At 36.0% G+C, this 15,816-nt stretch overlaps 1 protein-coding gene across 1 annotated transcript in view; it reads left to right on the forward strand.

The window, feature by feature from the left end:
* The first annotated feature begins 4,829 nt into the window (after positions 1–4,829).
* tmem164 (transmembrane protein 164) overlaps positions 4,830–15,816 on the forward strand; it is a 40,792-nt gene continuing 29,805 nt past the window's right edge. Inside the window, exons 1-2 of the mRNA XM_084386903.1 lie at positions 4,830–5,887; positions 14,800–14,849. Coding sequence (XP_084243029.1) covers positions 5,450–5,887; positions 14,800–14,849 — 488 coding nt within the window. The 5' untranslated portion in view covers positions 4,830–5,449. The remainder of the gene's footprint in view (positions 5,888–14,799; positions 14,850–15,816) is intronic.

Genomic DNA, 15,816 nt, shown 5'->3' on the forward strand with positions numbered 1-15,816 from the left:
TAGTTCTTAATATTAAAATGCATCATAATTACTAAGTGTTACTTAGTCACTCTATAGTCACTAATGTAGAACTACATTAACACTTCAGCTACTTCTATTAACCAATATGGAAACAGTAATCAGTAAGTAATATCAAATTTAGGACTGAGATAGTTCCTTATTAGGTCATTAATAATTACTGAATGAGAATGGCCTCATTAAGAACTAATAACTAACAATGACATATTATAAATAATTAATAATCACAACATTAATGTGTCTGAGATGAGAGTAATTGTGTTTTTTGTTTGTTTGTTTGTTTGTTTGTTTTTTACTCAGTGGTCATAAAATGCATCACTAATTACTCAACTTTTTTTTCACTTTAATTTAAATGTTTCAGATCACTTGTAGTTCCTGCATAGTGATTAGGTAACATTTGAGTAATTGGTGATGCATTTTATGACCACATTGGAAGTAATCTCAGACATCTTAATGTTGTGATCATTAGAAATTCTTTATAATTAGTCATAGTTAGCTATTAGTTCTGAGGCCAATCTCATTCAATAATTTATTACTTAATAAGGAATATCTCAGTCCTAAATTTGATATTACTTACTGATTACTGTTTCCATACTAGTTAATAGTAGTAGTTGAAGTGTTAATGTAGTTCTACATAACTTCCTGCATAGTTACCTATAAATTTACATTAATGCATTAGGCAGACACTTTTATCCAAAGCAACTTACATTGCATTTCAAACTATACATTTACATTCTTATCAATTCTTGCTTTCCCTGGGAATAGAACCCATGACCTTAGCGTTGCAAGCGCCAACGCTCTACTGTTTGAGCTTTTGAGGTCAGAACCTGTTTGTCTTTGTTTTTTGCGGTTTCCTTAGTTTATCTTGTTTGTAATTTATTTTGTATTTTGTTAATAAATGTACATCTTGCGCATAGATCCTGCTCTCTCTGGTTTTCTATGCTCATGGCGCATTACAATAATATAGATCAGGGGTCAAATTCAGTACCTGGAGGGCCACAGTCATTCAGAGTTTAGCTCCAACCAGCCACATAACACCTGCTGAGGAGTTAGGTTACAGGTTTGAGTAGCACTGTTTTAGTGCATTGGTTCTCAACTCCAGTCCTGGGGACTCAATGCTCTGCACATTTTGTGTGTCTCTCTGATCTGAAACACTGAGGTGCCATTTACACGTTACTCTAAAATGGGTTTTAAAGTGGAGGTTTTTGAAAACAATACTTTTTTTTTTCTTTTACTTTTCCGTTTTCAATACATTGTTGTTGTGTAAACGTACCTTCATTTCACAGATCTTTCCTTATGAGGTGATAATCTGAATCAAGTGTGTTAAATAAAGATGTTCAAAATGTGCTAAGCAGTGGGTCCCCTGGACAGGAGTTGAGAACCACAGGTTTAGTTTGATGGTGAATTTGTCTGCCCTCACTTGTTCACATCACATGTTTCAGTGTGTGTACCTGTTACGTCCCAAGATGATTTAATTTTGTCTAAGGACATTAAGGGAGCAACATTTATTTTGTCACTGAATATCTTTAGAAAGTACAATACAAACAGTGGTAATAATAATAAAGCAGAGGAATTCCCTGTTCCCTTTGTTACGGGGAAAGATATGGGCAGTATTTTCATAACATCGATTTTAATGTTTGGTGGAAGCGTTCGATTGCTCCCTGACTCTCGAGATGATACGGACTCGAAACTTTATGCTGAATTTCAAGGGTTTTCAAAACCTGCGCAAAAAGAGAAGAAAGAAAATTAGTTCCCCAATCAGTTTGCACCACCTTTGGTAAGCCAAAAGTAGTGAAAAACTTCACCAATGCTTTAATTACGACAGAGGAGGTAATTTTTCTTAACGGAATTGCCTCCGGAAAACGAGTTGCGGTGCACATTATTGTCAGTAAAAACTGGTTACCAGTCTTTGTTTTTGGTAAAGGGCCCACACAATCCACAAGAACCTTTTCAAATGGTTCGCCAACCGCAGGTACTGGGATTAACGGAGCTGGAGGAATCTGTTGATTGGGCTTCCCAGTAACCTGACAAACATCACACGTACGGCAGTACCCCGAGACATCTTTCTTCAGTGCTGGCCAGAAAAAATATCTGAGGATTCGATTATAGGTTTTTGTAATCCCCATATGTCCCGACCATGGATGATCATGTGCTAACATCAAGACATGCCATCTATAAACTGACGGTACAACCTGAGAATATTCCAGTCAGTCTCTTCACTGAAATTTCCTTGCCACTCTTGTATAAGCAAGCCCTGATCTAACACATACCTCACTTTCTCGTTTTTCACAGTGTCTGGATTTTCCGCAGCTAGAAAACACTTTCACAGCGACGGATCAGCCCTCTGCGCTGAAATGACCTCATCACGTGACACAGGCAAATTCAGCACTTCAGCATCGGACAATTTATCTTTAGGCGATCTCAACTGGTCATCATAAATAACCTTCGTGATATTTTCAGATTGAGGTTTAACAGATTGAGGTTTAAATAATACTTCCTAAATGAAATCAAAGTAATACTGAACTCTGTACTAAAATATCTGATTTAAATATGCAAAATGTTGCAAATGTGAATCAGAAAAATGTGAGATGAATGTGTTCGCCATTCAGTTTTTCCCATAATGAAGCCCCCTTTTTTTTTTTTTATCCTTGTTTGTGTTTGCTATATACTGTAAGTTGATCCCTCACATTCATTCTCTGTTCGGTCTATGTTGCATTTAGTGTGTGTTGCCCTTCCTGTCTGATTATTTTGTATTATCCTCATTAAACTTTGTATTGGAACTTTATTCTTCATCTTCGTCAGCCTTCCTGCAACCACCCGTGACACCAAACCATTATCATGGTGCCTAAAACCAAGGGTTGGCACAAACTAAACTGAAACATACCTGGCTATCATGGCTTCATGGTATTTGGCCCCAGGTTTTTCTGTGTGGCCAGCATTCTCCTCCCAAAAACATCTGGGTTTTGCATGTAACCCCTGTTCCCTAAGTAAGGAATGAGATGCTAAAGTCAAGTTACCTTTATTTATTTAACACTTTATAAAATGCAGATTGTTTCAAAGCAGCTTTACAGTGATACTAGGACAATTATGAATTTCGGCTGTGCTATAGTGCTGATTGTCTGATGTAGAATCACAAAATGTATTGGCTGATGCTTTTAGAGTCTTGTAACTGTTTGGGGTTTATGACAGGATCCTGACAAAATGTTCCTGTCTTTGTCTTGTGTTTGGTTGACACATGACTTTGAGTTTTCTTTCCCATGGCTGTGTGCTTTCTTGTCATTTGTTGTGTTGGAGCATATGGCTTGGAGCATATTAGAAAAATAAAACAACGCAAATATTACAAAATGTGACACAAATCACTAGTTTTTCTAAAGTAACACTGTCCAACAGCGACACCTGCAGGTAAAGTCATGTGAGAGGAGGCAACGCCTCCATCGGTCTCTGATTGGATATGATTGGTTTGAGCGATTAATCCCGCCACTTGTTTTCCCACCCACTTAGATATCACCGCTTTATATCACGTCACAATCAAACTTGAAATTGCCTCAAAACATGATGACTGTGGGGGATTTAGTGAGCAATCACATACTATATAAAACATTCAAAATAAAATAATAATGTAGTAATGCGAAGTAATTACTTATTCAGAATAAGTATCTACTCAAAAGAGTATGCGATTTCGGATGCAGCCAGTGTTGGTAGACGCAGACGTAGAGGCCCCTTGTGTTGCAAGGCCCTTTTCAGGTGAAACGGATGAAACATAAAGGCCTCTACTGTTAAAAGTAGGCCTACATCTGTTTTCTGAGCTTGATGATTGATGATCTGAAAATAAGTTGACTATTAAAATTGTTAAACTAAATTGTTACTGCCTTTAGTTGTTTTTTGGAATAAATATAAAAATGATTAAAAACACTTGATGAGAGACTTGGTTTTAATAAACATTAATTACATTGTTGTCATGTACTTTACATATGTAAAGTGATGTTTATTTAACCAGGAGAATGTGACAACATTAAGTGTAACTAGGGCATGAATTACATCTTATTTAAAAAAGGGAGTGAACGTTTCAGTGCCCTGGAAGTATTATGCGACTGATACAGCCCTTAAAATGGCAATCAGTGCCCTGACTGCTGAATTAGGGAGCTGATTGAGACTCACCCTTAAACTGTTGCCTTCCTGGTTTCCCCTGTGTGGAGTATGTTCCTGACTCTGTTTTGGATTATCTTGGTTTGTGTTTTTTTGAATAAACTGTTGCTGCACTTGGATTCTCACCTCTCCTCATCCCTGCTTAAAGCGTAACAATATGAAACCTAAACAGGAACAATTTTATATATTGACATATAAATCAAGCCAATATAAATATTATGTCAATGTATATAATATATATTTTGAAGTATACACATATCTCTGTATAAATGTGTAATGTACAAATTACACACATGCATATTGTTTACATACATGTGACATATAAGTCATATTTATATATTTTTTTTCAAATAAAAATGACATGTCTTTGTATAAATGTGTAATGTAGGCTACAAATTACACAAATGCATATTGGTTACATACATGTGACATATAAGTCATATATATATATATATATATATATATATATATATATATATATATATAGCCTATATCTAGCCTTTTTTTATACAATTAGTGTGCCACATCCTGTCAATTAGTGTGTCCACATTTTTTATTTGTGGGGAGTGGGGACACTGTATCATTTTAGAAAATTTGACCCTAAAAAGTACAGCTACCACGGCAGTGAGAGAGTTAACAACTTGTGAAAAGAAGGAGGGGCCATCGCACTCGTCCAGTCCCATTCCAGGAAATGTGCGGCCACATCAATATGCTGATGGTTTTCGGGGGAAACAGCGCGCAAGCGTGTTGCAGTGTGGGTGCTGGGTGGATGTGGGGGCCCGCGTGAACAGGGCGGCGTTTCTATGGTTTCTCTTTTATTCGCCACATGGACCTGGGTATATCGCATCTTCTGCATCTGCTTTTAACGCATTTGGTCGGATGATAGGTTGTAGCAGCGAGCTACACCGAACTCTGTTCCATCGGTCGTGGTCGTGTTTTACAGTGTTGTTGATATATTTAAGGCCTCTCGCGCGGAACAAGAGCCTCTTTGAAGCTTTTATGTAATGGTCCGCTCTGGCCAGGAATATTCTGGACTCTCCTCTTAGCGAAGAAAACGTTTACCAGTCAAGACGTTACGTTTGGAAATGCGTCTTCCTCCTTGCATACAAACTACAGCCCAGCCCTGACGATCATCTGTGAATAACACACCGCATCAGAGTGTGTAACGTTAGGTCTCTCCCACAGGTGTCTTTCACATAAAGGAGACCGATCTGTTGAAACAGCTGAGTCTGCCCTCCTCCTTGAGCATTTTATTATTCTTGCACCGAAGACAGATTTGAAGTTAATGTTTCGCCAGGAGGTTGGTGTCCTGTCCTTTATACCGTCTTGTTCGTACCTTTTTCAATACGAGCAGAGGAACATGTCTCGGTATAATATCTACAGTCTGCTGGACTGGATCTATGGAGGTGTGGACCCCATGTTTGAGGGTAATGGAGGGCCAGAGTGCGCCGCCTTCCTCTCTCCACAGCAGAGAATACTGGAGACTCTGGTCATTGTGTTGTTCTCTATTCTCGAAGTGGTGGTGGCCATGAAGAAGCTCAATGTCCCTAAAGAGGTCCGAGATGTTGGGAGAGATGGCAAGAGGAGTAAGGAAGACAGCTGGGGCAAGAACCTGTTGCTTGTGGCTCTGTGCATGACTTTTGGTGTTGAGGTTGGGTTTAAGTTTGCCACAAAGACTGTGATCTACCTCCTCAATCCATGTCACGTGGTCACAATGGTGCAAGTAAGTATTTTTATGATACAATCATAAACTATTATAATTTGTGGAGATGTGGTTCTGCTTTTATTGCAGATGATTTGGCCTGGTAACTGAAAGATTGCGGGTTCAAAATCCCAAAGGGTTGCTTCATCCATCAACACTGTGGCCTTAAACAAAGCACTCAACTTCAGGTTACTTGAATGATCTGAACCTGTATTTGTATCATAAGTTGCTTTGGTTAAACTAGTTAATGATGTTGAAGTAGTGAGGGCTTGCGGCAGTTTATTTCCTTTAGTTTCCAAGCTTTGAGTGTCATTGGATGCACTGGTTAAATTGCATACCACATAGCTAGAGGCGAATCATAACTTGTTATACCTCTCCATGGCTCTCAAAACACATGAAGGAAATGATAGATCGGTTGTAAAAAGGAGGAAGTGTAGTGTACATTTTTGCACCGCTTATTTGCAGCGGTTTAAACTGGTGTACAATTTCTCCTCAAAAATTTTACTAGCTGAATGAAGAGGAATCTGTTTTCCATATAGTCATGTTTTTGTTGTTTTTTTTTTCAAAAGGATGTAATAACTACTGTCCAAAAGCAATAAGGCACTCAAGACCCAACTATATTAGTGAATAATAGTCACTTAACCGCAGTCTTTAACTTTGACTACATTCACCATATAATATTTCCTCTCGTTCCTTATTGTTACAATAATAATCTTTAACTCTCAGTTTGATTTTCTTTTTTGTCTTTTTTTTTTTTATCTAAAAAATGTTAAGGCTCATGTCCATGTTATTTGTGATTGATTTTTGCCTATATATATATTTGTCTAAAGGTCAGCAGTGGTAGCGCAGATGTGTGTAGGTTGACACTGGACACACATGAGTCCAAATCGGGGCTTGCCTTTATGATTTACTGTCCATTGTGATGTCATTTACAGGCCTACAGCTATAGACTCCCAGCACAAAACATTCAGAATATTTTGACTGTAGCCCTTTTAAAGCTGAGCTCTATTACAATCCCTCTACAAACAGGTTTGTTTATGCTTCAAGTACAGCTCTGTTCATTACTGAAAACCTTATTTCTTTCATACTTGAAATAGAAATTGTGATGCAGAATACCCTGAAGTAATGCACCCATGTAACTGGCCCAAATTTGTATATACAGTAGTCAACATTTGAAGTGGATCAAAACCTTTCATCAAAGTTCTTAATGAATTTTGAACAACACCCGTTCTTGTCTTAGGACAACTTTGATGACCTTTTTTGATCCACTTCAAATGTTGGTCTACTACTGTAGTATTGTAACTGGTCCAAATTAAAATATGAATTGCATGGCCCAGTGTTCCCCCTACCATTATATAAGGGGGGCGCCCCGCCCTCCTAACGGCTCGCCCCCCGCCCCCCTTGAAGGTCAAGTAAATTTGATTTGATTTTCTTTATAGCACCAGATTACAACTTGTTATTTTATTAAACAAACTAAATAGCCCTTAAGTAATATGTTATTTATCTTATTTCCACGATGGCATGTCTTTTCTGTCTGTGTTTGCGCGTTTACAATTATCCCAATGAGTGCGCACGCGCGCACACTCACACACAAACAAACACTTGCGTCACATACAGATGAGCAGTGTTCGAATTATACCTTGAGCTTCGAGGGGTACCGCTATTTCGACTGGTGACGTCACTTTTTTGCCCATTTTATAGGCTTACACAGAAGAACCACTAATCTATATCAGAGTTTTTCCTGGCTCAAAATGAGGCGGAGGTGGTAAAATCGTAACTCTAGGGGGGTTCGGGGGCATGCCCCCCCGGGAGAAAATTTTGTACATTTTAAAGTTAAATTCATTAATCTGGTGCACTTTGAGTCACTCGAATCTGTTTTTAAAAATAAATAATAATCCACCCGCCAACCGCCTATATTCTTTGATTTAGATATCTGCATCTGATCATCCCATTACAATTATTCAATTAAGCATGATAATATGGTAACATATCACACTGAAGTAGGCTGATTTAAAATGAACATTTATTTAAAATAAAAGTTCTTCTTTTGGCAAAATTACATTTCCTTTATAACCTAAACAGAGGCTTTACTCCCTTTAAACTTAAATTGTCAATGTTTCATTTTTGAAAACACTTATCGGAATAATTTTTTGTACCTTTATAAAGGGCATTTTTCCCCTAATTTTATTTAATGCATGCTCTAAATTTCAAATTTCAAATTCTTACATTTTATCAATACATTCAATTAAAATAATAAGACACTAGGCTGTTACTAATCAAATTAAATAATTTACATTGAAAAATTATTACTGTATTAAATGAGATTATGAGATTGTTTTGAATATTTTTTGAATATACAAATAAGGAATGTTGAAAAGAATCATACTTTATTAAACTAAACCGCCAGTAGGAGGCGGCAGGCGACCGTCTTAATGAGCGAGTCATTGAGTCATTAATTTAAACGATTCGTTCAAACGGCTGATTTATTCAGAATGAGGCAGTTTAATAATGGGTAATTGAATCTTTGACTCGAGCGATTAGTTCAAAATGCTGAATCATTCAGTAATGAATCATGGATGCGTGTTGCTGTGAGATGCGCTATGGTTCTGTTGTTTGGAACTATTTTCGCTGCTGAAACAGAACAAAAACTGTCATTGCGTCTAAAAATGTAAGTAGCCTAACTTAGTTTTAATTATTTGTTTATTGAACTGTTATGAAATCAATATCTCGGTTTCAATCGTGATAGCATTCAGGAAAACAGCATTCTGGTCGTGTGTAGACTATAATGTTATTGTTTCTTAACTATAATTAATATGTTATAAATAACTGCGCGAACCTCAACAGCGCAACTTTGTTACCGTCTGTAGCCTACATTAGATAAGTTACCATGATGGGAGTCCCGTGTCTTTATTACACTCAACACATTATAATGATTTATCTGTCATCCACCCTCGATTGAATGGAATGTTGTTATTACTTGGCCCGCTCGACCCGCGGATTATGATCTGTGCAGCACTATCGACAAACTATCGAGTAGCCTACGTATGTAACGCAGCTAACGTTAGTGATATAAAAAAACCATGGTAAAGAACAGAGGCTGAACGTACCAGAAAAACAATACAGCCCGATGGGGGGTAGGGTTTGAAATCGTATTTAAATACATACTATTTTGGATAGGCTAACATTATATATTTTTTATTTTTTTAAATCAGTACCACCCAACTATTATTTTACTCCCTTTTGGGAGGTACCAAGTCTCATCTAGGGGGGTCGGACCCCCCCAATACCCCCCGTAATTCGAACCGTGCAGATGAGCACTAGCGGACAGAGAGCGCGCGGCGGGAAATATGTTGCGTCAACCAGATGAAAACCAGACAAAAATATTTGCGTTTTTTAAACGTTCACAGGGAACTGAAGATGGCAACACTCGCTCTACTGCGAGTAACAGCCGGAGTAGCTCTCCTGCTCCAAGTCTAACGCCCGTTTCACACATACTCCGTTTGCAGTGCGTATATATTTTTTTCGTACCCATGTTAACAGGTTAGAGCTTTCACACTGCACGCGGTTGCAGTCCGTCGATCTGTTCCAGGTGCGGTGGGTATGCAGCAGTGCAGAGATCGTTTCCACACCGAGTCTATTTTTGCTGTGCTGCACGCGCTGAATTAAAGTGACAGCGCATGGTTCGTGGTCAAAATGAACAAATGAACAACAATGAATGAGCAATATATTTGTTAGTATTTATAAATCTTTTTTTAATTGTTAGTTAAAAATAAAACTATTTAAGCTCTGGTCCATTAATATTAACAAATACTTATATAAATTTAACAAAGGTTATTTGCAAAAGTCTATTAAAAAGATATTTAAACGTTTATTTTATTTTTTTAAAGAGATATCTTATGTTAACATATTGTAACTTTTACAAAGCATTACCCTCCCAGACAACCAATTTATGTGACATAGATAGATAGATAGATAGAAGTGTTTGTGTCTGTGTCAATTTTCCCCAACCAACCAAACTCCCCCTACTCTTTTCCTGGTCCCATTCTTCTCCCTTTTCCCAATGCATATCATCTCAGAGAAGTGTTTATTTTAAATAAAAATGAAGAAAATATTTGAAAAGTGGTAGTGAAATGCATAACGGCTATTTACTAAGTGTATAAAAGAAATTGGAAATGGTGTCCTAGCGTTGATCGGACATCGGCACATCGGCCATAATGTTTGCATATTTACTGAATAATCACACTATTTATTGCATACTATTTTATAAAGTACTACAATACACTGACGTGCAAAAAGTATTTGCCACTATTTGCAATAAGTATAAATACCATCTAAATAATACTATTTATACAGTGCAAAGAAAACACTCCACTTTTCACTTAGTTTAAATAGCATCTTTCACCTCTGCCTCAATTTTAAGGTTGTGAAAACTGCATGTACTGTGTATAATTCTGAAATTAGAAAACACTATTTTAGATCAAGTATAGCATGTCACTGCTGTCCCTGTCATCTACACATTACTGATGTATTATACGAATGTTTAACTATAATATGCGTTTTAAAATATACTCCTTAAATCGACGGAACCCTATTAGTGTGATGATACCAGAAACATAGTTTCTATAAACAGTTTTGTTTTTTTCCATGCCTAGCTCATTTGTCAATTGAAAAGGGCTGGTACTGGTAGTAATTCCTCTTTAACCTCTGTACTCAACTGGTTCTGTTTTTGGTTAAAGTGGCTAAAAACAGAAGTGGTTAAATACAGTAGTGGTTAAATACAGTGGCAATTTGTAAAAGGAGTTGTTTGTTGTTTCAACAGAAATTCTTTTGAGGAGGTGTTTTTTTTGTGTGTGTGAAGGTTTGTTTGTTTTATGCACTTTTTTTGTACAAAGATAGCTAATCTCTTCACTTTTGCAGAAATTGATCAAAGTGGTCTGTGATTCAGTTGAACTAACAATGAATTGATGAATAATAGTATTATTTAACATTAATCTAGATTAATCTGTCCCAAACAGAGGTTTGCAAATCCCTGGGGGTTTGTGAGGGAACTGCAGGGGATTCGTTCATTATTATGCTAATTATTACTTAACATGTAACATTAAAATAAACAAGTGCAAAATTAATTGAACTAAAACTGAAATGGTAATATTTATTTGCATGTTATGTGACCTTTAACCAACATTAGAGAATGGTGAGGATGCAAATGTGTTAAAAATATAAAAATATGAACTTTAAATCTCAGTACTTTAAGTAAATATTTAACGGTTTTGGGGTGCAGCAGACAAAAAAGTTTGGTAATACCTGAACTGGTTCAAACCTTATGCGCTGTCTGTTTAGGGTGTAGACTCATGATGTTTAGGGTCTTTGTAACAAAATTATGATTTTTTTTTTTAAACTGCTAAAAAATTATTTCAATCATTTTATTCATATTTATGAATTTTAGTTTTACTATACTGTTGTACAGTTTTGGGAGGTTTATGGTATTTTTCGCCTCAATTGGTATCAATGGTATCATTTATTTGCCTTCATTTGTAATTATTTAAAAATGTTCACTTATATAAAACTGCAACATTATGTAAAGTTAACTTTAAAGAAGATCTACATTTTTAAATTTCATTCATGTGATAACATGGAAAATGTGCCATAGTTCATAATAGTTAACATAGTAAAAAATAATTGCTGCCATCTACTGTAAAACTTTAAAAATGAACATAACATGAAATTTCAGAGTCTCAATGTCTCATATGCCATTCCCAAGTTTTCATTTAGATTTGATTAGTATCATTATTAATTAAATCATTATTATAACAATAAAAAATGGCTAAATAGTTTCTAAAACTTAACACATGCCACATGCCACAATTTTCAGTGATGGTGCAACCGTGCAAACAAATATTTATGCTAAAATACATATCATTGCTAAAACATTTTAATATATGAAAAATGCCACATGCAAACTTTTGGAACATCTTTCTTGATGTTCTCATACTTGTTGCAAAAGAGACAGATCTCAAAGCTAGTCTAATGACAAAAGAGTTTAGGAAATTTAATGGACAAATGAGAAGCACCATCAAATTCAAGTGTTCCCTAACTTTATACTAGCCTATCAGCTATATTAGGTGTAAATATTTTATATATTACCCAGTCCTACTCAGACAAAAGCATTTTGTTTTATTGTAAATGACTGGTTTGTGAGAATGTTCCTCTCATCTATGTGAGGTTTTACATATTGAGGTTTTAGTTGTATTGAGCAACTAGATCAGGAAATCCTTGTTCTGTTTGCGCAGCCCAGCCCCCGGTTGCCCGTCTTTCACTGCACGCTATGATGCCACTTTACTAGGCCTCCAATACGTGTTCTCAAACGCAACATCTCATTGTAACTTCATAGTTCCACTTATGTCAATAAACGTATTTGTACAAGTCTTACATTATTTGCACAAGGTCACAGTCTTATCATCTGGTAAATAATAAAGCCAGAACAGTGGAGAATTGTAAACAGATTCAATGAAGTGCAAAACCAATAATATACACAAGGAATTAAGGGGAAAGTAACTTGCTTTATAAATCCTTCTGTGCATACAGAATGTAACTCAAACATTATAGACTGTAGCAATAACAAACTTTTTTTTTTTTTTAAATACCTCCTTCCTCCAAACCTTATTGTCATGATATTTTCTCTTCTGTCTCATGAAAAACAAAGCAGTCTAATTGTTAATTTGACAGTGTAATTGCACCAGATAGGACATGTAAAGCAGAATTATGTCAGCCTCAATAAATGCCAAAAAATGGAGCAGGAGTAGCTAACGGTATAGCAGTTAAGAAGACACTGATGTAGATAGACAATTGCTTTGTGTTGTTGTTCTGTCAATCTCTTCAGTAAAACAAAATAAAAAAGAATATAAAACTGGTTTGTTGCCCATATATCCTGAAATTTGTGTGATCTGCGCCTATTTGAATATGTGCAAACATGGTTGATATTTCAGAGCTTTGATGAAGGAGAAGATTAGAATTGAATAGTGACAAGGAAGTTATCAATAGCCCTGGTCTACATTCACTTTCATCCACTTTTTTGTGTTCCGGGTAAGAAAGATAAACAACAACGACAACAAAACATGGTTTGAAACGACATATAGATGAGAAAATCGTAATGTTTCTGTTGTGAATGAGACTTGTTGATGGCTGTTTCATGTATGATTGCTTGTACAGAATACAGGTTTTTTTTTAAAGGGTATAGACCTTATGTAGCTCCGCCCCTTTTCAGCGCTGCGCTCATTGTCTTTTGACTTCCGGTCTGTATTTTCACAGCGTTTTGCGTGTTTATTAATGAACGGCTCGTTTTAAAATCTTCCCGGTCGATTTACATTTGTTAAGTCATCTGCTTTAAACATTACAGTCCTCATGATAACTTTCGTTAACTTTACATTAAGTAAATCCACTTAAAAAGCTAATTACTTCTAGACAGAAATGCCATATAAATATACAGAGCGACCGCAAAACGGAAGTTAAAAGACAATATTCCAAAGATGGCGGCGCCCTTGTGTCTATGGTGCATAAGGTCTATAGGCTGGGTGAAATACTTTCCTAACTAAACAGGTGTAACTCAGTTTTTCTACACTCACTTTTTTCATCCAGAGAAATAACATAATACTTCCTTTTTAAAAAATGTAACTATAGATGTCTTCAGAGTTATGCTATGTTGTTGCAATAGTGGTCAAAATAACAAATTGCACCAATCACTGTTACATGGTGAGATGTAGTGAACAGAGGTTACTTACACATAATCAGGATAAGTTCAAATAACTTAATTATAAAGTTTTCCTTTGAAGCGGTTCACTAGGGATTTAAGACATTCATTAAACTGAGGCATACATAGAAACCACTCCAAAACATCCTTGCATCGTGTCAGCAAATTTTGCGTGGGCAAACACCATTATATATTCTTCAGAAAATGTCCAAATTGAGTTTAGACTGTCATTGAATTAAATAAGCACTTGGAAACTTTCTAAAGAAATGGAACATACAACATTGTTTTATGATCTTAATTGCAGTATTGCTGTAACAGTGTTATCCAACTTTTCACTCAATCTCAGGATGAACGTATTACACAAGAAAGTGAAAGCGGTATCATCCTGTAACGTGACGTCAGATTGTGCTCTAGTTTGACTCACCTGGGATGATGACATCTGCTGACAGGATTCAACTTCCTTCCTTCCTGTGTCATCCTCCCAAAGAGGGAAACGCTGGCTACCCTCCCAACAGATCCTAAACAATGTCAATCTGTGATCTCATTAACCCTGGAGTAGATATGGCTCAAAGCCATCCTTAGTTGCCTTTATCACTGAAAGAAAATACTGCATGAACCACATTCTCATAATCTTAGTAACCGACAAAACATTTTTTATCATACGAAAGTAAACAAATGTCTCTATAATTTTAAACATTGAAATTTATACATTTATCTGAAATTTATAAATGAAACATCTGAAATAATTCGTGAAAAAGATTGTTTAAACGGCTCTATTACAAATGCAATTTTATTTTTAGATTTGTCATTTTAACAGCTTTTTTTGCTGATAGTGTTGTTGAATTGGTGTGTTTGCATTGCTACATGAGAATAAATAAGTAAAATAAAGATGGTCAGAGAATTTATAGGTATATTTCTGCCATAATCAAAGTGCTACATAATCCAAGCTGGTTTTAAGTAGTTCTGAATGCAACACTGTGAACTGGTCCAAAATGGTGGTGTTATCTTCAGGTATCCATTTTTCAGGAGCCAAACGTCTCTTTGATTAACACTTAGCCACTGAAAATGTGATAAACTTTACTGATAAGCACAATTTGGCCCATGGTTCAAAGATTGCATTTATCTTTTGTCTATATTTGCTTTGTCTGAGAGAGTACGTTATTGAGCTTTATTACTTCCTCTTTTGCAGATCTTCCTGCTTGCATGTCCCCCCTGTAAAACTGCAATGGTTATCTTTAGGTAAGTACTCAGAAAGAGGTTGCACTGCAGAGAACTGTGAGCTTTCTTTGTCAACTTCACTCTTGGTCTTGTGCAATGTGAGTCTAGTAACTAATGTAACATGTGGCCTCTCCAGCTTATGAGGAATTCAAACCTTTGCGTATCACCAGAAGCTGTTCTTAAAATAGCCTTTGAAACTTTCAACACCTTTTTCTGTGGATGCTTAGGATACTCTAAATCTAGGGCTGCACGATTATGACAAAAATCATAATTGTCGATTATTCCCTTAAAATTGTAATTGCGATTATTAATTATGATTATCACAATTTACATTGAAGATGTTTTGAATAGCTTTATACCATTGTTTGAAGCAACTGCATGTCATATTTTTATATAAAAATAGCTGAAAACACTCTTCCTGAAAACCTTGTATTGCTTCTCTATAGCATTAAGCCTCAAATGTCAACTATACATTGGTTTGGTGTCTTCTTTAAATTAAATTAAATAAAAAGTAAAAATATGCATGGTATAATAATAGGGGCTTTCGCACTGGGTAATTCTAGGAACTTAGTTTTAGGAACTAACCACCAGGGTGTTTTCCGGGTGTAACAGGTGATGTCACTTTGTAAAGAATCAGACTACACACCTATCCAACTTTTTCCTTTCGCCCCATTTGGGAGTAGCATCCATTAAACAGTAAACAATTCATTCTATGAATGCAATAAAAAGCATTTTCAAAAACTGGGTACAATGAGATGACATTATTCTACTCACCCTTCAACCATCAAACATTCAAAGGAAATTCAAACATTCAAAGAAAAGCATTAACAAATGACTACAACAGACTGTGAATAATGTTCATTTCTCATCTCATTGTACCAAGGTTTTGAAAATGCTTATTGCATTCATGGAGCTAACCTTTCGCTGATTGTTTACCAAGAAAAAGGCATTTGAGAATTTTGTTTGCATTTCTTATCTACTTATGTCG

This window comes from Rutilus rutilus (genome assembly GCF_951802725.1).
Source record: "Rutilus rutilus genome assembly, chromosome: 18".
In the NCBI taxonomy this organism is placed as follows: domain Eukaryota; kingdom Metazoa; phylum Chordata; class Actinopteri; order Cypriniformes; family Leuciscidae; genus Rutilus; species Rutilus rutilus.